This window comes from Melanostigma gelatinosum (assembly GCF_949748355.1).
Source record: "Melanostigma gelatinosum genome assembly, chromosome: 19".
NCBI classification, from domain to species: Eukaryota; Metazoa; Chordata; class Actinopteri; order Perciformes; family Zoarcidae; genus Melanostigma; species Melanostigma gelatinosum.
The window spans coordinates 10,017,989-10,041,995 of record NC_136652.1 but is presented as its reverse complement, the minus strand read 5'-3'; the positions used below and the strand labels follow the sequence as shown (position 1 = coordinate 10,041,995).

The following is a 24,007-nucleotide window of genomic DNA, read 5'->3' as shown; positions in this document are numbered from 1 at the left end:
GACAGCATTCAATGTAACACTTGTTCCGTTCAACTTGAAGGTGTCGCATGTTAAACTGTCCGACCAACATTGACAGCAATGGACGCTAAACCGAGCGGAGTCAGAGGAGGCAGTTGGAGAAGAGGCGGCCGAGGTGGAAGCGACAGCGCCAGCGCCAGCGGTGAACACCGGGGCAGAGGGAGAGGAGGCCACCACCGCGGCCGGGGTAAAAGAGACCACTACCGCGGCCGTGGACGCGGGGGAAGCGGCCACTCAGCGGAGTTCCAACACCGGGTGAGAGAGAGAGAGCATGGAAGTTAAGTCCCATAGGCTGCCCCGCATTTAGATAGTTTCTTTGAATAAAGTTAGACTTTTTGGATAATATCAATGCGATAACGCCAATTTGCAAATATGTGACGGTTTTTTTCTCCACACATTCAAAGCACAGCCTCTGTTCAGCTGACTCATACTCAACTGACTCATACTCAACTGACTCATACTCAACACAGGTAGCTGCAGCACACACATCTGTTTGATTGCGTTGCATTACAGAAGTGTGTTTGCACACACGTCTCTACTGTACATGCTCAGTGCACATAACTTAAGGAGTTCCTGTCAGCATGCATGGAGTCTTCGTCTTCCACAAACACTCCACACATTATCACCGGGCCTCGGATGTGACACTCTCAGCCTCATATCCACTGGGATGCTCTGTGAGTAGATGCTCCTGCCACGGTAACTAACAGAAGTAGAAGGTAAATAACAGGGGCTCTGATTGCAATCACACACATCTCCTTTGGAACAGGGGCTCCTTGATTGCAATCACACCATGGGGGTCTTTGATGATATTGTTGGAGGGAAAAACGTGTGTTATTATTTATTTGACAGGGCACCAGAGAAACCGAGCATGCTTTGTCTCTCTGACACACCTGCTCTTTTCTATGGCAACCTAAAGGTTTGTGCAGCCATGTGACAAAACGGCAAGAACTCTGACGCAGACACATTTGAATTCATTCAGTTTTGCATCTTTGTCTTGTTCTTTGTCACACAGTGGAACGTGCCATTTACCTTGACCCGTTTTGTTTGGCTTAGCTACCCATCTATGAATACGAGCTATGTGTTAAATGGACTCTCCAGGACTGTGGAACATCATTTCTGGCCCCATTTATGTTGCATTTAACAACATTAATAAATTTTCTGTCGATCAATGAATCGATTAACCTACAGTGTTCTTCTCTTAATTTGATTGTGAGCAAAGGCTCTTTGAACTTTCTGTCCTATCACATGTGCCATCATTGTTTCAAATGAGAAATTATTGAATCATGGTGCAAGACATTTTAAAAATACAGTTTGTTCTTGTCTTGCTTTTTTTTAGTAGAGACCGTTATAAAGGATGCACCGTTATTCCCATTTGTCTCTTAAATCCCTCCGTTCCTCACTGTGTACGCCGCCATGTTGCTGTTCTTTCAGGACCAAGATGAGGGGGACAACCTTCAGGAGGAAGGCGACAGGCCGGAGGTTTTCTCCAGGAGGAAACTGGCATCAAACTGGGAGCGTTACGAGGCCTCCGAGAGGCCGGAGCCTGACGATGACACGCCCACTCAGAGAGGAACAGACTACCACCTCCTGATGGAGGCCGCAGGTAAGATCGGACCACGAAACAAAGCTCGAGGAGGTTGTTTATTTTGCCCACCACAGTGTTCGGGGAGACGAGTCAGACACCTGAACTTTGCAAAAACTTTCCTAAAAATATTCCTATAATTCAGAGGTTTTTTTGGGCTTATTTATGCTTCACAACAAATAAATAAAACCAATTAAGACAAATTCATTCCATTTCACATGTTCAAACATCACTGGATTGAAGGGAAAAAGGTATTTATGCATTTGTGTTGACTTCTAATTTGTGTATTCGTCTCTCTGTGGGATAACGACATGTAAAACTCACACTGTGTCAAATACTCCAGCGAGTCTAATTGCACTTTTTTAAGTTGTCTCCGTATCCTAATTAGTTGAAATGAAATGTCCGCGTTGGACACTGCTGTCAAACGGCTGCATACATCTTTGTTTGACTTTGTTTGCTACTTTCAGCCTCAGTGCTCTGTGTTTCAGCCTCCTGGGCTCTCAACAGTCTCTCATCCCCGTTTGTGTTTTTCTTTCCCCCAACGGAGCACAAGTAGAAAGCTCAGCGTCGTCATAATAGAGCACGGCTCGAGACTTCTTCATATTTAGGACGGTTTTTTTCAGATAGCAGACCACAATGAGTCACATTTTGCGATATTGCTTTGGCTGTCGACAGTTTCATAAACTGTGGTTTTAAAGTCTAGAAATGTTGTTTTATAAATCAGCAGGATGTGAGATTGTATTAATGTGCCATTATTCAAATTAGTGTTGCACCAGCACATTGGCCTTTTTAGTTAATAATCAACAAACATCCAGCAGTTGTTTTTCCTTTTTATCATGACACATAAATTAACTTTAAAGTATAACAATTTTATTTTACTTTCGTTGCATATTTTATGTTTTCTTTTAGTGTGTTGAGTGTTTTTTAAATGCCTGTTGTGAATTTCATAATGGTATAAAGCTACGAATCAATATTTTAAAATGGACAAAAGGTGAAATGAATGTGTGATTTGACATTGCTCGCTAATAGTGACAAACGAACTGATGATTATCAGCCGACTCTGCAGATTTATGGGGTATTTTAGGATTGTTCCGCTTTTGGTTTTGGGTTAATGGCCCACAGCTTTGTGTTTTTGGTCCAGTCTCACATCTTGGTATTATTTTCCGCAGCTGTTTTCAGTGAAAACTCTCCAACAACCCTCTGTGTTGCTCCATCAAACCACAGCCAATGCTAGCGACTGTTTGGTGACAACAATGGAGCCTGTAGCACCTGTTGATGCAGTTTCAGAGGCTTGGCGTTATGGAAACGTCATCCAATTCTGTGAGGAACACTTCATTTTAATACAATTTCCGGCATTAAAATGAATTCATGCACAAGATATATCTTAAATGATTGTGTTTATTGTTGCTGATGGATGTGAAAGGTTAAATATTTGGACCAAAGCTCTAATTTGTTGAATTCGACATGCTACTAATACAAGTACTGCACATTATTCAGCATCTGTCTGATTAGATGCAGGAGTTGAGTCCTACATTCTGTGCAGGACTTGCTTGTGCTTCCGCATGAAGTTATGAGGCCATTTTGAACTCGAGATGTGTTTCAACAGCTAAATGGTTTCACAGAATTGTTGTTTTTCTCACGCCATTAGAGAGTTGGAGAGCGTTGCGGCGCCGTGTCTCCCCCCCCCTTCTCTTGTAGTGTAAATGCCAAAGGTTCTCCAGTGAGTTGTTTGACTCGTATCTCTCGTCCCTGTGTTTTGCCCACATTGTCAGATTAGTCATGCCGTACAGCAAGAGGCTGCCGCTCTCTAGAGCAGCGGTTCCCAAACTTTTTAGGCCGCGCACCCCCTTCTACATCCCGACCGGGTTCGCGCACCCCCCCCCCCCATTAATAAAAAAAAAAGAAAAAAAGACGCAACAGAGCCTTTTAAGCCTTCATAGCCGCATAAGAATCGGACCAATGAGAGAACAGTTTGCTCGCGCGTGGCATTTGTTTACAAGATTTAGTCCGCTGTTAAATGTTGCAGTGTGAACACAAACCGAACAAAGGAGCAACTGCAACATTGTATCATATTAATCCCTGAATCGGAACAAAGCAAACGAACTGAAGGTGTGAAAACGCCCTGAAACACTGCAACAAAGTTTCAATAACTTTCAGTGACACAAGGCGTCACTTTTAAAGAGCAATACGGATGTGAGGACACACGCACAGGCTCAGAGGCAGATTATCACATTTAATTTACAATTAATGAGCGACTAATGCAGCCAGGATGTCTTCGGACAAAGCATCGATGCGGTGTCCAACAACACAGTGTTGTTGGACACCGGGATCATGTCCAACTTTTTTGCTTCTTTCTCCCCAATCATACATTCCACCATCTCTCTGGCAGCTGGCAAGCTCACGTCTTCGGCGATTGTGTGCGGTAGCCCCTTTCTCGCTATTCTGTAACCAGATATGAAGCCCGTAGTGCGTCATTTATAGACCCAACACATGAATGAGACTCCAGTTGTTTTGGCTGTTTTGTAACTCCTCCAATTTCGATATAAACAATGTAAGGGGCTTTTGACTTGCACTGGCATGCTTGGTGTTCAGGTGGCGACGTAAATAAGAGCTTCAGACTGTTAGCCAGAATCTCGCTGCACACCACGCACTGTGGCTTTGGGGAATCTGCGTTGCCAATACAAGTGAAGCCCAGACACACATACTTTTCATCATATTTCCTCTTTTTTTCCCAGTCTGATGCTCACTCTCGTTTCCTCTTTTTCACCTTGACTCCGCGATGGGCCGATGTGCTCCCCATTTGTCTGTGCAATCCCTTCCTCCTTCCTCCGTCTCATCTTCCTCTGACTCGATTTCTTCTCCCGGTCTCTCCCCACGCACCTCTCCGTTCCCCTCGCCTCCGATTCCTCTCTCGCTCTCTGTCCCGCTCCTCTTTTATGACTGATAGCTTCAGATGTCCCACCTGACAGTTTTTAAATTAAAATTACATTTTTTTTTTTATATTTAATATTATTACACCATCAGACCGCCATTACACTTTTCCTCTCGCGCACCCCCTAGAGGCAGCTCGCGCACCCCCAGGGGTGCGCGCACCCCACTTTGGGAATCCCTGCTCTAGAGGATACTTAATTGTATGTGGGAGGCGATGCTTTCAAGAGTCTTTTTCCTGGCCAATTAAGGTATCTGTTGAATCAGGAATCTGCCACAGAAACCTCCCTTTTCCTCTTGGCTTGAGTATCATAAAATGCTTCTTAGTGTGTGTGTGTGTGGGGGGGGGGGCGGCTTATTTCTCAGTCCTCATTTTGTATCCAAGGTGTTGAAGTATTCTGGTCGTTGAATTGGCAAGACTGGATGGACAGGATGTACAGGTCAGATGTGTTTTCGGATAGAGATGATTTAGAGCTTTTTAAAATGTTTGCAATGCTTCGTGAAGTTCTTCCAAGATTCAGAGACGCACAGCAGGTTTATGGTCTGACGTTACACGACTTTAATCAAAGAGATCGGTTTCCCTTTGCCTCAAAGCAGCATAGTCATAACGGATGCTGCCCAAGAAGACACTTTCTATCTGATGATGTTGTCGTCCACTGTTGTGAGAGCTGAACACATACGAACAACCTAAAACAAAACTCTATAAATATGTGTGTGTGGGCGGGGAGTGTTTTGTTCTACCGGACATTAAAGGGCAGAAAGCATCTGGAGTTTTGTCAAAGTGAGACCATGCAACTTTTCAAAGATTTTCAAAGCTGAAACAATCCGTTGACTAATTAATTGACAGAAAACGAATCTCAAACAATTTTGATAATCGTTTCACCATTTCTAAAAAATGTCATTCAGATGTGACGAGGAAATGTTAAAATATGACAAGTTGATGCAGACTATTTTCTGACGTTTTTTAAATGAATAATCAATACAACACACCGTTGCTTAATTGAATGTACCGTACTTAGGGGTTGACATTAGTGCGTTGACTCTGTGACTCTTCTGTACTCGTGCTACGCTGTAAATAAGCATTTAACATGTTGTCATTGTGGCTGCTGTTTAGCAAAAGTTCCAAAGGATCTGAAACTTTCAGAGTTTCTGGCTGAACAGATAATGAAAGGAATCACTATCATTAGCTCCTCTTCCTGCACAGTAGAGTGGGAACTACACCTGTAAACACTCGCCGTGGTCAAGACCTCTAATCTTCTCCCCACAGCTGCCATCTTATTCAAATGTGAAGACAAAGTGGGAAGTAAAAATGACAATTCCGCCCGATTAACAGAGAAATGCGTAAAGTTTCCTTTTGACTGGGAGGAGCTGCTGTTGCTCCACAGCTCCAGTTCCAGGTTGAACAGATGCAGAGTGATGTCTCAATACAATGCTGTAGATACCAAGTTTATGATCACAGGCATTTATCAACGGCACTTAGTCTAGTATCTAAAATCTGGATTTTGTGTTCATCACTTTTACTTCAATTATTAAATACAAAATTGTGATTCTATTACAATCATAAATGGTAATAATAAATGTGCCATTATTGCAGTCTAAACAACTTTTAACATCTAGCTGGACATGCAGCAGGCATGCACCGTGTCTGCTAGCGAAGATCATGTGATGTGATTGAAAGCCCCAGAACACTTACTGAATGGAAGTGAGATTGTTTTGTCAATAATAATCATAATCCTGAATTGGGAAATGTAGATAAATAGGACATTGAACCACAGGGGGAAAAAAATCACACGCTACCCAACAATATATAAAGTCATTAAAATAAGCTCCACCTTTACCAGCTGCAACATTAAAGTGATGAACACATTAATGCATACATAATCATAATTTAGGAATATAAAAATTATTCAGAATGAGACACTCAGCATTTATGCTTTTGGTGCTTAAAGTATCTTCTGATGGTAATACTTTGAATTAGTCAGACAAAGTATTTCCACACTGTAGTTCTGCCAGTTTTATTTCAGTGAAACATCTGAGTACATCTTCCATCACTATAACACGAATAATGCAGTCCGTGCATCCCACTCCTTTCATTCTTACATTCTACCCAAGATGGTGGAGTGCAGAGTCTGTCCTTTATATAATCTCCATTTATATAACCTCGGTTGGTTTATATTTCAATTTCAATTTGACTTCTGCATCCAAAATGCATTCGCTGCTGCAGTGAATCCTTTTAAAGAGCATTGGCGATGTTATCTCTTCACCTATTATTATTATTTCATACGCTATAAATGAAAGCACCAAAAGGGGAAAAACCGAAGCTCAAGGCCTATGAAGACGTCTACCGCTTCATTGAATTATGCCTCGACGATCTATTTCAAATATATAATCGAGTCATCAGAAACAGTCCGTGGCTGACTGTCTATTTGCAAAGGCGTCATTGAATGCCCCGCTGTACTCGGCATGATTAGGAAATAATGTAAACAGACTGTGTGATTTGAATAGAAGGTCATTTTGATTTCCGTGCGTCTCGTAGATGGCGATTATGTCGCCCCGGCTGCTTGTCCAAACAGCCCAAGTGCTTTTAGCATTCATGTGTTTTTTGATTGAATCCGATGATTGGTTTTCAAGGATGAAACCTTTGCCGCCTTTTTGATTCTCAAAATATTTCCGCACCAGTGCTTTATCTAGAAGCTGCACTTTTGTGCAGAAAAGCTTTTCATCCGAGAGGAATTTCCGGCGAAAGGTGGTTTGTCTGTATTGAATGAATTAAAACGCACCGAGATGCCATCGAGCCTGAAAGTCAAGCGCTGTCGACGTTTTTTCGTAACCCCAGAGTGATTTCTATTCTGTCATGTCTCGTCTCAGCCCTCGCATTGTTGGGGGTTGACTGTGCGGTTGCCAGGGATAATGATCACACATGGTGCAATTGCCATGTTCTGTGTGTGTGTGTGTATGTGCCTGTATGACTTGGGGGAATTGCTGGGCAGTTATTTACATCCAAACACGGTCATCTATCTGTACACATTAAGACGAGGATCAATCCTCCTCCCCCGCAGCCGTAGCCTACCATGGCTGCTAATGTTCACCTATCAAGGCTCAATCATAATGAGACGAGAGGAAATCGCATCAGAGCGTCAGTGGTTCAGCTAACTGGATTGACAAACACAAGGACGTTTTCCTAACCGGGATGAATAGTCCCAATCAGGCCATTCATTTATATGTTCCGGTGTTGTTATGGATACTTGATTAGCCCATCGGGACCGGAGGAGACTGGCGTCAAAGCAGAGGAATGAGGCTGTTCAAGAACACAGGAAACGAAGCGCGTCACCGGTGGTTCGTTTCCCTCCAGTCGGTGATTATGATGAAGCCAGCGGAGGACGGTGTGAGGTCAAATAGAGCAGCAGGTGGACCGTCGACACTTTCACCCACAGAGCGGACGACCCACTTTCACCTTTAAATACCGGTTCCATTGTTTGACTGTCTAGTACTTTAACATGTGAGGCTTTATTTCAGGGCTGCAATTATTTAATTTTTACGAGAAACAGCAGATAAACTGATGTTAATTAATTCAATTGTCTCAATGTTGAAAAATAGTTTTAAATAAACGCCCTTCAAAGTCTCACAGAGCCATGGGTCAAGTCATCAGAAACCTTGTTTTCATTGACTCACAATCCAAAACCCCCAAATAATTTACAAATAAAATATAAAATGAGTGCTGCAGCTTTAAGTGATTTTTTTAATATCTTTATATATATATTTTGTGGTTTTTGACAGTTGTTGGACATTTCATGACGTCGCCACCATCGAGGGCAGCCGCGGACATTTTCACGTTCTATTGACCAACCGATTAATTGAGAAAATTATCTGCAAATTAATCAATAATGAAAAAAGCAATTGTCAGCTACAGAAAACCTGCAAATTTTAACATTTCACCATCTCAAACAAGTGTCATTTTTGCCATTTGTCCTTTGAAAAATGGCTGAAATAGTTGCCTCTAAATTTTCAACTAATCTTTTGTTGTTTCAGCTCAGTTTTAAAACTTCTTTGGATAACAATCACGTTGTTTATACCTCCGAGGATGCAGGTGCTATAAGTGTTTGGATGCCAGTCATTTTCATCCCCAGCAGTTTTTAATGATCAAATCATCTTGCTCCACGTACCTCCCACTTTCTCCTGAGTAAAACAAACCTCTACACGGCCATGCCCAGACTATCCAAAGTAACCAGAATCAATCTAATAACCTCTTGTGGGTGTCAAAAGTGACTTGTTTTCATTGAACTCATTGAACAAAATGTACCGTAGAGCTCATACAAGCACCAGTGACAGCTGATGAACCCCAGCACTTGTTCCATGATTCATCAATATAGTAACTCAGGTTATATTTGCTATTCAGTCCATACAAATTTTACAACGCTAGAATTCGTAATAGGATTTTACTGAGCAGTAAGTTGACAGCTGCTCCTGTGCCCTGTTTCATTTCCTGTCATCATAGCCACATCAAATGGAATTTATACTCACCCTGTATGGCTCTGACAAAACACAATCCTGCAGCGTTGAACGGGTGCTTGGCCAGGTCTTTGATACGCTGTTTCTCTTTTTACTCCCTCAGTCTGGCAGAGCTCTCTCTCTCTCTCTCTCTCTCTCTATCTCTGTCTCTGTCTCTGTCTCTCTCTCTCTCTCTCTCTCTCTCTCTCTGTCTTTCCCAGCTTCTCTAGTTCTTTCTTTCACAGCGTTGGCTTCACACCTTCCCTCACTGGCTCGCTCTTCCCCGCCCCTGTTCCCCCTCGCTGACTTTTTTCCCTGCGCGCTCCTTTCTCCAACGAGGTGAAAAACACACTTGTCAAATACAGGTAGGTCATCACACGGTCTCTCATCCTCATCAGTTGCTAAGTACGAGGTGCTTCGATGCGAACAAGTTTTCCCGGCAGCCTCGTGCAGCTCTGTATTGCTCGCGAACGGTCTGGTTTCTCTCCGAGACAAGATGGTAAATGCAACAGCTGTTCAGTGTCCACGTCCATGTGACGGCGCAGCGTCGGTGCCTCGCTGGTGCTGTCCAGACCTTTTTCACAGACGGGTGAATTACTAGAACTCCTGGTCCTCAGCAGTAGTCAAGTGAGGATCTCTTCAAAGCTTTTTTCCCCCTCTTTCAGCAAAGATAAAACTCATCTTCTGGGAAATTGATGAAAGCAGCAAAAGTGGTAGTTTCTTACTCTTTTCTGCGAGATTTGCTCCACTGGCAGGGAAAGCGAAGTTGAGCTTCCTCGATCCTCAAGCCTGCACAGATTGAAGGACTTCTGCTTCTGCTTGCCTCGTCTGATAAGGCTGCTGCACTGACGTCCGTACCAACATGCGGATTTAACCGAGAGCCACTATTAGGAGAAATTCCCACATGGCCGGAAGCCTCGTCCTGCACACGAGCACTGGGCAACATGTAAGAGAAGGGAGGAAGAGGTAGAGGAGGTAGAGTAGGATGAAGCAGAGAGGAGAGGAGAGGAGGAGCCGGAGGAGGAGGAGGAGTCGATGTTGGATGTTCAGAAAGGGCCGCTGTGTGCCTTTTTGCTTCCAGCTGTTTGTCCTCATCGGAGAGGAAATGCATTCACACAACTGCTGCTGGCTACGTCACACTTCATGGGGACTTTGTTAATCCCCAAAGTGTTAATCCCCTCTTTCTAAAAGTAGCGTGAGTGGCTGTGGAAGCAGTCACTGGCGACTGGCAGAGTTTTTAAACTGCTTTCAGTTTGCCAGGTAATCTCAAGGGCCTCGTAGTGAGAGCTGTTCAGTGTGGGCCTTTCTGTTGGCCTGACCTTTGCTGTTCATATCAGCGTATGGCTGTAGATGTGTTTTTCTTCTTCATACGGAACTGCTGAAATGTAAATTTAGTGAAAAGCAGAGAGGAAGAGCGTGTCGTATATAGCACGGCAGATGCAGGATTTCTGGGGCTCATACTGATGCTGATCTTTCGGGAGTTTAAAACATAAACCCATAATGTAAACAGGCAGTCTTGATGCAGATCCTTTCGATTTATTTATATTTTTAATGTGACTGAGATACATACTGAGCAAGACATTTTACAATTGAAAAATGCACATGTCAGCGCTCTCTGGTGGACAAACGGAATTGTAACGCTGTTTCTAAATGACTACAAACCTAGCGGTAGTTTAACATGTACCGCGATTTGTTGTTACTCATCGGCCCATATAAACGCTGATACGATATATCTACAATGAGCTAATATAAGGCGATATATCGACCCAGCTGATTGTCGGTCCAGCTCTTATCCGTAGTAAGGAAACTACTTTTATAAACACTTTATCTCAGTTACTGCCACTTAGGGCAATGTCACCTAAAACTAGTATCACAATGAACCTGAGTAAGGAATAATGACATCTTATGTAATACACCTGTGCACAAGATTCTCTGTCCCCACAGTGGCGCTGTTCTACATATATCAGCAAAACAACATGGATTATGGTTTTAGTTAACATCATCAGTCGTTAGCACTATGCTAATATGCTATTCACAGCAAAATAATCAAATTGGATTTAAATGAATTATAAATAGATCAAAATTTTAGTGCGTGACAATAAAAACAGTGTGTGAAATGTGTCTTTAACAGACTTGGACATTGTTTAGCAGGAGGACTTTGTCCCAACCAAAGCCGATTGTCTGGTTTGTGTTTGTACCGTACTTGCCCCCCCCCCCCCCCCCCACAGTGCTGTACCCTCCTAATGATGCTAATTAGATACCATGACACCAGTCCTGATATATTTCTTTAAAAAAAATACACAAAGCCAATGTTGATATTGCGCCTCCTTGAACACTGCGGTAGCAACGGAGCTGTCTTTACTCTCTAAATAATATCATTTTGTGCATTGTGAAACGTCATGCATGCATAAAATCAGTCTTTTCACAACAACAAAGGTATTGGCTTTGAAAATTGTCGCTCCATTGTGCAATTATTATAATTGCGGGTTTGATGACCGCTCATCATCATCATCCCCGCCCTGCACTGAAGAGCCACCATTTTTCTGGCTCCTTCAGAGATCACATCTTACCCCGAAAGGACCACAGCTTTTCATCCTCACTCTGTGGGATTGAACAGGTTGAATAGGCCGGGGGTGCCGTGCATTTCTTTGAAACTGTTTTGCTTTCATGTTAATACATCATGTGTGTTCCCGTGGACCCCTAGGCCGCTATTGATCATCAGGAGAATGCAACACAAAGGATGTGAGGCATGTCGAATGCATCCCGCAGGGATTTCATGTGAGACACACGGACACACGCTGATTGCTCGACTGCTGCAGATTGGGAACGTCACAGGCCTCCACCCACACATTTGACAAGAGGGGTAACGGTTCACAAAATTCACGGCTCGGTTCGGTGCGGCACAGTGGAGCCACGGTTCGGTACGTTTCGGTACAGTAGAAAACTATAAATGCCAGAGAAACGTACTTGATTTTAAAATATATTTATTCATTACAACTAACATCATGAAGTTATTATTTGACTTTGAACAATGATGGAACTATACCTGATGACCCATCTTCTGGGGTGTCTTCTTAGCAACACATAAGCATAAAAAACAAAAACTGCTCCTTAATGTTATGTAGTATTGTTACTTACATCTTGTATTGTTACTTACATCTTGCAAAAGAGATTTTTAATCTCAATGGGACTACCTGGTTAAATAAAGGTTTTAAAAACAAAAAATATATATTTTTTGTTTTATTCAAACGTATTGTTCGGTTCGTCATGCGTACCGAACCGTGAGCCTCGTACCGAACGGTTCAACACGAATACGCGTACCGTTACACCCCTACATTTGACCCTTGTGACATCATCACTGCGTCCAGGTGCTATTAACCACCAATATTGTTGAGAATAGAGGTTATCACAGGCTTACGTCAATGATCAGAGAACAACACACAAGTCTTCAATTGTGAGCTGTATTTATTCAGGTAGCGCGAAAAACAAATACTCAAGAGATTTGTCGGTTCGAGACAGACAAGAGCTGTGGTTCCCATTCTTAAAAAGTTGGACCAAAAGGCTGTGCTCAGGTTATCGGGGGGTATCATGTCGCTCAGCCTCCCAAGGAAAGCTTGTGCTATATATTGGAGCTGGAAAGACGGCATCGGCCAATTTGTTGAACCTCAGATTCAGCAAGAGCAGTGTGGCTTCCACCTGACTGTGAAGAGCACGAGTTGTTTGTTCTGTTTGTCTCTGCCCTATGTAAAGCGTCTTTGGGTATTTTGAAAAGCGCGATATAAAAGGAAAGTATTATTATTATTATTATTATTGGGGGAAACGGGTGAAAACTTTCCAACAAACCAAATGTGTCTGTGAATTCTCGGTTACTTCTTTAAGGCTGTCAAAATATTGACTATTGATTTTCGTCTACAGATGATATATATATAATTGTGTCAGACCTGCGTTGTCAAATAGACATGAATTCCCTAAAGCCGAGCCAATTATTTTAAAAGACCGGTTTAAAAAGGGAAAAAAAAGCAAATTAGTCATTTAATGGTGTGTTTCTGTGCCTCAATAAAAGATAATTGCTTTGTGTGCTTCCACCTCCCACACTGTGTTGCTTGTCTTGTGGTAAATAACACTGGAGGTGCTGATATTAATGGCACAAAAAGCTTTTCCACCAGATGCATCCTCGTCCATGTCTGAGCGTTTTTTTCTTCTTCTTCCATTTATTGTCAACTCCGGCTCGTTAGCTGTGACCAACCGAACGTAACATTTGCCATCAGTCAAACGTCCTTTACTTCAAACATACACCAGTGTGCTCCCAATTCTGTCAACAGGCGTCAGTGCCACTAGCGAACCCAGATGACCGAGTAGCGTTCGAATGAGTTTCAACTACTTTCGTTCACTGAAGTAACATTCCCTCCAACGTAGATAATAAGGGATCAATAGCATGACTGGCTTCAGTAATGGTGCCATCTTGAGCTGGCCCCATTACTCCCGTTTGAGAGCATGTCTTGCTCCTCCAAAGTCCCTAATAGCCTGCCTTTGAATATGAATGTGACGTCAGTCTGCAATTGGGGGGGGGGGGGAGGGAAGATGAACGAGAGTCATTAAAAGCTCCAACAGAAAACACAAGCAGAGTTGACTCCGGGGCATTTGTGCCTCACAACATCGAGGCAGGCAATGAAATAGATTGCACTAAATGTCAACGTACAGACTAGTGGAGCAAGATCACTCCACCGACCCCTGAATATTCAATTCAATATCTACAGACGGCACTTTGCGGCCTGTGCATTCAACCGATTATCAGTTATAGATGTACATCACTCTTCCTGTCCCCAACGTTGATACAGCGTCCAAGCTCCAGTTGAAGGAGCCCACCGCAGTTGAGGAGATTTCACGAGGGGCAATGCTTCACGTGTCCTTGCCATCAAGATGGGTTTATGGTGACGAGTCCCCTCTGCTGATCAGCATCCTCACCTTTTCCTTGGACACCACTTCTCTCCTTCGAGCGTCATGGAAAGCTTCCTTTAATACGATAACAGACTGAAGACCCCCTCTCCCGCGGCTCCTACCGCCCAATGTTATTACTTATTGACTTTGAAATATTGGCTATGTGTGTTTGGAAACAGTCCTGTCATCTTTAATTTCCTCTTACCAGACGGGCTTTATTAACAACAGACATGCTGAATATTATGTACAACCCCTAGAACTCAAAGGACTCTGAATCTCTTTAGACGCTGAGAAGGTTTTGGACAGAGTGGAACGTGATGGAGTCTAATCTTACACACACGTATATATTTTGACCCTTCTATGGCCGCCCTGTGCCTGCGTCTACTATGTGGCTGCTGTGTAAACTTGTCAATGGTCCACTGATGCCTCCAACGCTCCTACGAGTGACAATAAAATGGCTCTCGCATCAGTGTTGAATGAATTTCGAACTATCAATCGATGCCTTTCTTGTTCTGGTCTTCAAAAGGCAGATAGTGAGATATGTCGATATCGTACCGGTGCCGCCGCGTCCGTGTCTCTGGTTTATGATAATGTGAGGCTGTGTCTGTCTGCGCCTCCCTGTTGACCGATTGACTCACACTTTTGATTTCCACAGTACATCCTCTCTGCATGTGTAATTTGAGAGGTTTTTATTTTGAAGCAGTCATGTAGTTTTTTTGGCAGTATTCCAGTCAAACAGCCTGCACGAACAGGATCAGACAGGCTGTGTTTTTATGAGTCTACATCTGTGCAAGATGTTTAATATATCTTTGCTAAGAGTCATTTCTCTCGCACCGGGAATGTGTCATCCAATGCATACATGGTGTAGGATGAGTACAGGTGCTGAAACAATGAAATGCACTTCAGCGTCTCACCAAAAGTGCAAAAATTGAAAAGTAATGTGCTCAGTAGTATCCAGAATAAACCGTAATATACAGAATACATATAGAATGTAGAATAAGCAGCAGATATGATTATGCTAAGATATATACCGTTCGTTAATATATAGTGCCGGCATGAGTAAAATATTGGCAATATTGTATACAGAATGAACAGCTGGAAGTACAGTTTACTGTAGACCACAGTATGGTTTTCACTGTTAAGACTAAACTAGTAATTTGAAGATGTCACTATGAACTCTGGGACATTGTACACCAGAAGACTGGGCACAATATTTAGCTCTTCCACATTGTGTTCGTGCAGCCACGAGCACAATTAATGTTCCTGCAAACTGTATTTGTCTGGTAAGTGTGTGTTAGCAGAGTGCAGGGGGTGGCGTGTGTGCTTAGTGTCTTTGAGACGGCAGCATCGTGACTCAGTCGGACTCGGACAGTTATGAGTGTCTCCTGATGAATTCACTACAAAAGCGCAGGAACTCGGGATCTCTGGAGGGAATAGATCAAACCGGGGTGGCTGCTCAGGATGTCTTGTTTGGACTTTAGCGCTGCGATGGCTGTCACATTTCATCCGCTCAAGTCTTCAAAGGATTGAAACATTCACGCTTTCTGGCAGTTTGGTGCTTATTTAAGGCGATCCTCAGGTCTTTATTTAGCTGCCTGTGGGTGCATTGTTCTTATTTTCCTCTGGCCTTTTGAAGCCTTTTTGCAAAGAGATGAAAACAGGCTTTGCCTGTGAAAACAAAAACACATTTTTCCAATCAATTTAACAAACACAATGCACCGTGTGTGTGTGTGTGTGTGTGTGTGTGTGTGTGTGTGTAGGAAGCATTTTCTCGTCCTCTATGTTCCTGTCAGATCTGTGTTCAGGCAATTCAGTGTTCCCTGCTCGTGTTACGCTACTGATCCATTTTAAGCATGGTGTTGATCAGTATTAGCTGTTTACTCAGCTAGCCTAATAGCCGAGGCTCCTTGCGTCTTTCATGATGAGGGACCCAGATGTCCCGGCACTCTCGGCCGATGGTTGCTTCTGCCACAGGGACCAGCGCCGGGAGGCTACATGTCAGCCTGAATCACACACTCGCTTTTCGCTGATTTGCCTTCTGTGTCTCGTCTCGTCGTAAGTCTGGAGCTCGATAACGCCGTGTTTCCTATGAGGGAGTGATAATAGGCTACCTCGTTCTGAAATTGTTGTTTGCATTGATTGTGTCTAAAGATTGGATTTATGGCATGGTTTACCTCTGTGACTGTTGCACACTGGGGAGTCTTTGGTCAATGCACTCAGTCCTGTTTATTGTAACACGTGTCTCACAGGTCAGTTTAATTTATGCGTCACTGTTGTCGTGTCAGGTTTGTTTAATTTCCAACCGCAGTCTAAATAATTTGAGACAAAGTGTTTTCATTCGTTGTAGGATGCACAGTTGAAGACGTTAAAGTTTGTTTCCAATCATAATAGATTTAGTAATTTTCAGCTGTTGGATGTTGGTTGCCATACAATTATGTTTTATCCCCCAGAGGATGAATCCCAATGACTTTGATGAGCCCCTGACTTTTCCCTGTAGCGCCACCATCAGGGCTGCGTATGTATTGCTTAAAAATCCAGATAGCAGTACCTCTCAAAGTGATACTAACACCTACAGAGTACTTACTCCATGGTTACCCTGCTAATGTTAGCATGTAGTTCAAAGCACCTCTGAGGTCTTGTTTTACACCAGAATTAAATTGATTTCAAAAAGGGAAACAAATCTCTACAACACAAAATAACTGGTGTTCACCCTCTTAACGATCTACATCACATCCACAGTCGGTCACCACTGGTGAAGGCAGTTTGTCTTTTAGAAGTTGAATATGGAGATGAGTGTAATCAGGATGTGACGAGTGATTTTTGAGTATAGGTTACACATCGGTGCCTTTTCATAACGGGGAGACGATTTTACCAGAGCAGAAATGAGATTAATTTGATTCTGAGATGTGCAGTTATGCAGCAAATACACAGTTTTACCAACAAACACCAACATTGATAAACACATGACAAACCCCTAGCGTCACATAGCAATTTAAGGTAAACACTAGCCTGTGGGGGATACAGTCAGTTTGGCTCAAGGGGTGCTGATGTTGGTTGACTGAAAAACTGAAAATAATGTGATTACAAATGTATTTTTGTGAGGTTTGCTCATTAAGTCTAACATTTCTTGTATTTATCAGTTTGAATTTTTCTTTTGTCAATATTACTTTATATTTCCATCAGATTCACGCGTGTAGCCTAATAATACCCAGCAAATCAATTCATGGATGTGTGTGTATCACCTGTGTGACTATGATGGATCAGATCCCAGGTACTCCAGCATCCTGGCTCTGAACAAGCCATATTCAACAGGTCTAATGAGAACGAGGCCTCGGGTTGATTGGAGCTCTTCTGATACGACATTGACACAGCCTCACGCAATCGCCATTAAAAGTTAAGAGCAAATGGCTTCAGCCCGCTTTTATTGTCTCGCCTGGTTTGCTCAGGATTTTAATTGCAATTAGCGCAGACAGTGATTTATCGATGCGGAGTGGGTTTCAGCACCGCGCCGCGTTAGGCTAATTGGTTTGGTTAAAAAGGCGTGACAGGGAGCGCGCTGGAGGTGCGGTAGCTCTCGGAGAGACGATCGGCTCCACAGAGTGCAACAAGTTCCCCCGAACGGTCTTTCCTGTATGTTATCTTCCGTCTGTATTTCTCTTTCTTGCTTTACTCCTTCCCTCAATCTTTGACTCTTATCTTTGCCTTCATCTTCCTCTGACAATTTCCATCCTGTCCCTCCTCTTAGTGCGACCAAACACCCGTCAGACGGGATTTGTCACAGAAGCAATAACACTCGATAAGTTTTCTCGCCTCCTTATCAGGCGAGGATCTGCCACGACAGCCGGTTTAAAAGGGAAGTAATCATTCACCGATCACACGCCATTACTCTACCGCTAAATGAAGGGATGGGGGGGGAAGAAAGAGGGAGCAGGGAATGAGCGTATTCCTCTTCCAGTCAGGTGAAATGTCAACATTTCACTGCAGGTGTTAGTGGAGACTGAGCAGCGGTGCCGTCGCTCCTCACATGTCCGTCCTGTTTCTATTCAACCAGTCACTGCTCCAAGAAAGATGGCGAATCAAGGCCAAGGCCAGGCTGCAGCTGTGCGTGGGCCGAGTCTGTGCACCGCTGTATGCTGAAGGTGTGGCTCACCCAACAAGGATGTGCACCACTGATGTGTGTGTGTGTGTGTGTGTGTGTGTGTGTGTGGCTGTCTGCACTACAACCAACAGGGCAACAGCGGCATGCTCAGGCAAACAGGACACAGGGACGTGCCCATAAACCCAGTTTGTGTTTCGGATTATATAACGTAGAGTTGCTCCTATTGAAAGTGTACGTTGTCTTAAAGCTTTCATACGTCTTCTCTAACTGAGGCTCCAAAGATATTCAATATGAAACCGACAAATGCAGCACATTCTCTCATTCTCTAGTCATTTCAATTACTGAATGTTGGTGGCGTTAATGCTCGTTGCTGTTAATAGAAGTCCAGTAATAACGTCATCAGCTTTCTGTCATCCTGCTGCATCTTCTATGCATTTCCTCTATTCATCACGCAGAGCGATACACATCCAGCTCGTCTTCTCTTGGTGCTGACTCGGTGCCGATGCTCGACAGTCTAGCAAAGCAGGACAAGGGGAGGGAGGGGGGGAAGAGGGGGGGTGAAGAGGAACAGCGGCAGGGGTGAGAGCAGAGTGGCGTTGAGTGGAGCAGGAAAAGAGCGGCGCGGAACAGAAAGGCGGGAGCGCGGCCACAACACATCCCAAATATAAAAGACGAGAGCGGGACGAGCCAGAGATAGCTCAGAGGAGCCCGGGGGTTGCGAGCGAGAAAAAGCCACATTTGTTAATGTGGGGTTGAGCCAGCAGGATGTCAAGAGACAGGATACCACATCATACAGAAGTTACACAATGCCAGCCGAGCCACTTCGAACAAAGCGTGAGTAATGCAGTGTTTATTCACTGTGGAATAACTCACCGAGGCTCACCGCCCCGGCTGACGCACTCAGACAATCATTGGAGTAATGAATTGATCTTTAATCAGCGGCGTGACGTCAGGAAGCTATCGCAGTAATATTTAACTAAATTCCTACGCAGGACGGGAACCGTTTCTCTGAAGTTGAGTGTTTTTCGATACAAAAGGCTTTGGGCTTTGTTACGATCGTAACGGTGTTAAAAGGTTTGCGTGATGAACAATGATGGAGCTTTCTGGACCAACATTGATAATGATGGCCTGTATTTTTATTTAACTTCTCTTATTTTCATCGACTAAATACACAACAGAATAACTCGCACACAGAAGTAGAATGAAATGAATAAATGAACTCGGGAAGACAAACATAAGTCCAGGTGTATTTAGATGTTGTGAAACACTCTTAAACGCGATCACATGACAGACATTGGTTTATGTTGAGGCTGTGGTTTCAACAATGAGATGAATCAATGTTTTTAAAAGCACTTGTGTTTCAGTATTGGTTCCTGCATGAATCCATATGTTGCTCTAGTCATGTGCTCCTCCTCTGTAGGTTTATCAATAATAACATAGATTGCACTGCTAGCTGACACAAGGACATCTTGAGTTAGAGGAACATGGCCTTGCTGTTAGCATTTGTGATATTAACTTCTCTATGAATTAATCTGCCAGTTATTTTCTCAGTTAATCGTTTGATTTATGGAACGTTTGTAATAAGAAAGGCCATATGTGTCTTGTTTTATTCAACCTACAATCTAAAACCAAAAGATATCGAGTTCACACTGATGCAAAACACAGGAAAGTCAAAAACTCTCCACATTTGAGAGGCTGAAACAAGTTGTTTTGTATCTTTGCTATTTTTTAGCGATGAATCAGCTCGGCGTTGTAGCTCCTGTTCCAGTTATGATCTTCAAGTTTGACATGTGTGAACTAAGGCCAAACAGCAGCATGCATTTAGTGGAGTGCAGTTTGATTGAAATGCGTGTTGGCCTGTTTATTTTCCACAGAGCTCTGTGACACGCGTGAGACTACATGTGTAGCTGTGCACTGAAAGCCGTGTCAGCCGAGAGCAGAGACGGGATTTAAGTCTCGCACATCTGTTTGGACGAGCAGGAATGAAGAGTTTGCTTCGCTCTCGCTTTCATTCATCTTCATTCGCTTCTTTTCCTGCTTCTTCACACACACGCCCCTCTTCCTCCCCTCTCTCTCTCTCTCTCTCTCTCTCTCTCTCTCTTTCTCTTTCTGTCTTCTGGAGGTTTGACTGAAGTTTCTCCTCATCCTCACCGGCAGCTGTTGCCATGGTTGTGTCAGCGCTCTCTCCCAGCTACCTGGGATGGTATTTCCATGAACACAGATCAGGATGACACCGGGCTGTGGGGTGTAGGAGGGAGGCAGTTCACCGCTGTCAGCAGTTCTGTGTGTTGGAGACTGACTGAAGGAGACAGAGGAGGAGGAAGAGGAGGATTAGAGGCTGCAAATATATTAAACAGAGAGGAGCAGGACTTGGAAAAAAAGAGGAAACGGAAGAGTGAGAGGCCACTGCTGAAGGGTGATTTCTACTCAATGCAGATTACGTTTTTATTACAGATGTTCAGTTTAGTTCTGAACAACAAAACAAGAGGGACGAACCCCACAGGAAGTCTCTCACTGGATCCTGAAGCTGTTGCATTAACACCGGAGTGGACATATTAACATTTGAAAGACGTGATTATACAGCTTTTTCCTGCTCTTGATGATGAATCACAAATTGTGTCCTAAATAAGAAAGTGACTCTTTAATTCATCATCCTGTGTTTCCATTTCAGGAAATAGAAGAACTGCTTTTTTTTTTTTTTTTTAGGGTAATTTACTGACATTGATATTTGACAATAAGAGGAATCGGTCAACAAGTCATCGACTTTGATATTTAAGTATCATAACTAGTAATAAAAACATTCGTTCATGAGAACTGAGCCGTCATTTCTCGTCTGCAGATACCAATATTTCTTTGTGATCTGCCAATAATATCAGCCAAGAGGATTTATTATTATACATGTTGATCAGGTCCCAGTTGCATTCTGGGATAGATGTATTTCTGAAACATGGGAAGAGGACTTGTTGGTGCGGCGCCCAGAATATCGTTGCCAAACAATCTTTTTAAGATTAGGTTTAAGACTTAGTTTTTACGTCTTCGAAGGGTGAGAATCAGTCGATCTCCTCGATAACAGACGCCCAACATAAAGGCATCCACCCCATCAGCCTGTCGCATAAAGCTGACATTCCCTTTCTCTTATCCGCCTGCCTCGCAGGCATTGTAACCTTGATAAAGCTTCCATTCATAAATCACGCTTCCCTCGGCCCGTTTGACAGCGGGGACTCGGCCTCTCCTGCTTGACCCCCTTCACTCCCCCGTGCAGCCGATGCAATCAAGGACAAACCGCAGATGGTGCTGAGCGTCTCCGCGCGAGGGGCCGAGTTGTCTTTTTATATCACAAAACAAACCGTCAGGTCTCCCGCTGGCCGGCCATCTGTGTGTGGCAGACTGAGCAGAGTCGGCTGTGCTTCACCCGAGGGGTGGGGGAAAAATCGATACAGCATAGTGTCGCGATATTTTGCGTGGCGATATTATATCGATACTTTTGGGGCATTTTTGCCTGTTGTGATTCCTTTGTAGTTTTTGTTTCAGCCATACCGTTTAAATTCTTTTACCCCCCCCCCCCCCGATTTAAAGGGCCTCAAACGGCTATAGATTTGTATTGATGTTAGATGACGGAGCGGTCTCCCCCTCAAGTATTCCTTCTATGTTTGAGCAGAGATAACCTCTCTCTACTTCATCTAGAAGTCTTCACATTGAGCCTGTTCTTCAACCCAGAGCTACGAACACTCCTGCTACTTTGTGGTGAAAGCCACATGCACAACACGAGGAGATTTCTTTTATTAGTGGTGCTTCACATCTGACACGGTGCGTCCCTCGTTGAGCGGTTCTTATTGGATGTGTCGTGTTTTGATTGAGCACTCCACATGGTTTCTCTCTGTACCAACACGAGTTTCATCCGGACAGTTTTTCTCCTTTGTTTATCTGCGTCGGTTTTTTTCTGAAATTTCTCGACTGGATGTGCGGCACCGCTGCTGCCGTTTGTGATTGTTAATGATACGACCTCGGTGCCTTTTGTTGCTACGAGAGCCCTCAGCCAGTCCATGTTTTGGAAGCAAAGTGGCGTCACGTGCTTGCCTGCTTTAACTCTCATCCTGAGCAACACTTTGCACAAAGCTACTAACCGCTTCCCAGAGAAACCCTGCGTTAGCATTTCAGACATTTTAGGTGTGACGGCTCACACGGGCCTGGCGTTGTGCTTGTATTTTAGAGACGTGAACAAACTGAAGAAGATGAGTGTTTTTATTTAAACTCCAGCCGACGGCAGTCCTGTAGGAGCAGTTGTGTGTCAACCTCTGGTCTTGTGTGTCTTTCTCAGGGGATTCCTTCACTCAATTCCGCTTTTCAGAAGAAAAGGACTGGGAGATGGACTCATCTTCAGCCAGTCAGGTAAATCTATATCCCACACAGTCTGCAGCATTCTGCTTCTTTGTCTTTCATGGATTTAACACTTTGTTGGGTATGGATTGAAAGTGCACAGCAGTTAGAAAGCAGCATTGTTCGCTTCCTAGCCAATACTTTAGATTCCATGTCCTGATGAAGCTCGAGTGGGCTGTAGATTTTAAGTTCTCAGTCACAGTGTTCTCTAAATATTGTACTTTAAATGATCAGTTTGAGACGCAATGAATCTGAAAACAAACCGCTAGATTGTTTCTGATTTTGCGGTTTGTTGTCATGTTCCCTCTCTAGATGCCTGCGGTGTTTGTGGACCTTCCAGCACTCGCCCAGATTCTTCAACAAGTGCCTCTCCATCAGAGACTCAACATGGAGGCTGAGCTGCTTCAGGTAGGCTGTTACAGGCCGTTTGACTGCATATCCTGCACTGGAGAAAAGAATCGTCGAACCAATGTTGGACTTGCATTGCATTCATTTTTACGCTGTTTCAGGTGTCGACACCTTTAGAACTGCCCACTCTGACCCTCACACCTAAACAGGAGATGGCCAAAGCGGCCACATTTACTCCTCCGTCTGCAGCTTTAAAAACCGTCGGCACCGTCCAGACAGTCCCCGTGGCTACAAACCCAGCGGTTTCCTCGAGTGCTGCAGAGCCTCCGGTGGTGGTGGATGATGAGGATGGTGGTAATGAGGAGCTGGACCAGCTGCTCAGTTTACAGAAACCAGTCTGGGATGTGTCAGGAAGCCAACCTGTCAGTGTCGCAGATGAGGAGAGTGCGGTTCTAGAGGAAGGTCAGTATATTCAACTTGTGTTGTTTAAAAATGGTCTCTACGGTATTTAGATTCACTTTCTGTGGGAGAGTTACATGAGAGGGTTGATACCACTCATGTCTGTACTGTAAGTATGAAGGCTACAGCTAACAAACCGCTACGTTTAGCTTAGCATAAAGACTGAACACAATGGGGACAGCTAGCCTGGCTCTGTCAAAAGGTGTCAGGATTCAAACTGACCAATTACTATGACATACTACACATGTAAATTCACATGTTTATGATGTACTATACCTTAACTTTGACGATTAATTCGATTTTTAAAGCGTACTATACTATGACTTATTTTGACATAGCATACAATTACTTTTTTCAACATACTTCCCTTTGACATTCTATTCTGACTTAATATACGACATTTTTATTTGAGAATCTCACTGATGCAATATCTACCTGCAGAAATGTATATTCAGCACAAATGGGATTTTATGTTCAAAACTAATTTGTAAAGTCACATTTTTTTCCACTGAGTGTTCTTTTATTGTGCAGCGTGTGAGCAAGTGAAGGACATGAAGCCGGTGTTGATGGAGGAGAAAGGCAAAGATGTCACACCTCCCAAGTCTGCTTCCGCCAGGCAGGAAATGACAGAAGAAGACCTGGAGGACTGGCTGGACAGCATGATCTCCTGACCACCAAGCAAAGGACTTGATTAAGATGTATATAAGGAAACCGGACTTTGCTTTTGAATTCTACCTTCAGATGGCAGTATTAGAAATGTGATCAAATGT

At 43.6% G+C, this 24,007-nt stretch overlaps 1 protein-coding gene across 1 annotated transcript; it reads left to right on the top strand.

The window, feature by feature from the left end:
- Positions 1-69: 69 nt before the first annotated feature.
- aven (apoptosis, caspase activation inhibitor) lies at positions 70-24,007 on the top strand. The gene is made up of 6 exons (XM_079291031.1): positions 70-273; positions 1,450-1,621; positions 22,372-22,442; positions 22,743-22,838; positions 22,940-23,240; positions 23,769-24,007. Exons 1-6 carry the CDS (start codon positions 79-81, stop codon positions 23,906-23,908), a joined length of 975 nt encoding a protein of 324 aa, XP_079147157.1. The 5' UTR covers positions 70-78; the 3' UTR covers positions 23,909-24,007.

What these genes read in the sequence shown, in the direction of transcription:
- aven (XM_079291031.1), top strand. Translation starts at nt 79, where the DNA reads ATGGACGCTAAACCGAGCGGAGTCAGAGGAGGCAGTTGGAGAAGAGGC. An exon ending in CCTCCTGATGGAGGCCGCAG is followed by an intron (nt 1,622 to 22,371) that starts GTAAGATCGGAC and finishes TGTCTTTCTCAG; the next exon opens with GGGATTCCTTCACTCAATTC. An exon ending in ACTCATCTTCAGCCAGTCAG is followed by an intron (nt 22,443 to 22,742) that starts GTAAATCTATAT and finishes TTCCCTCTCTAG; the next exon opens with ATGCCTGCGGTGTTTGTGGA.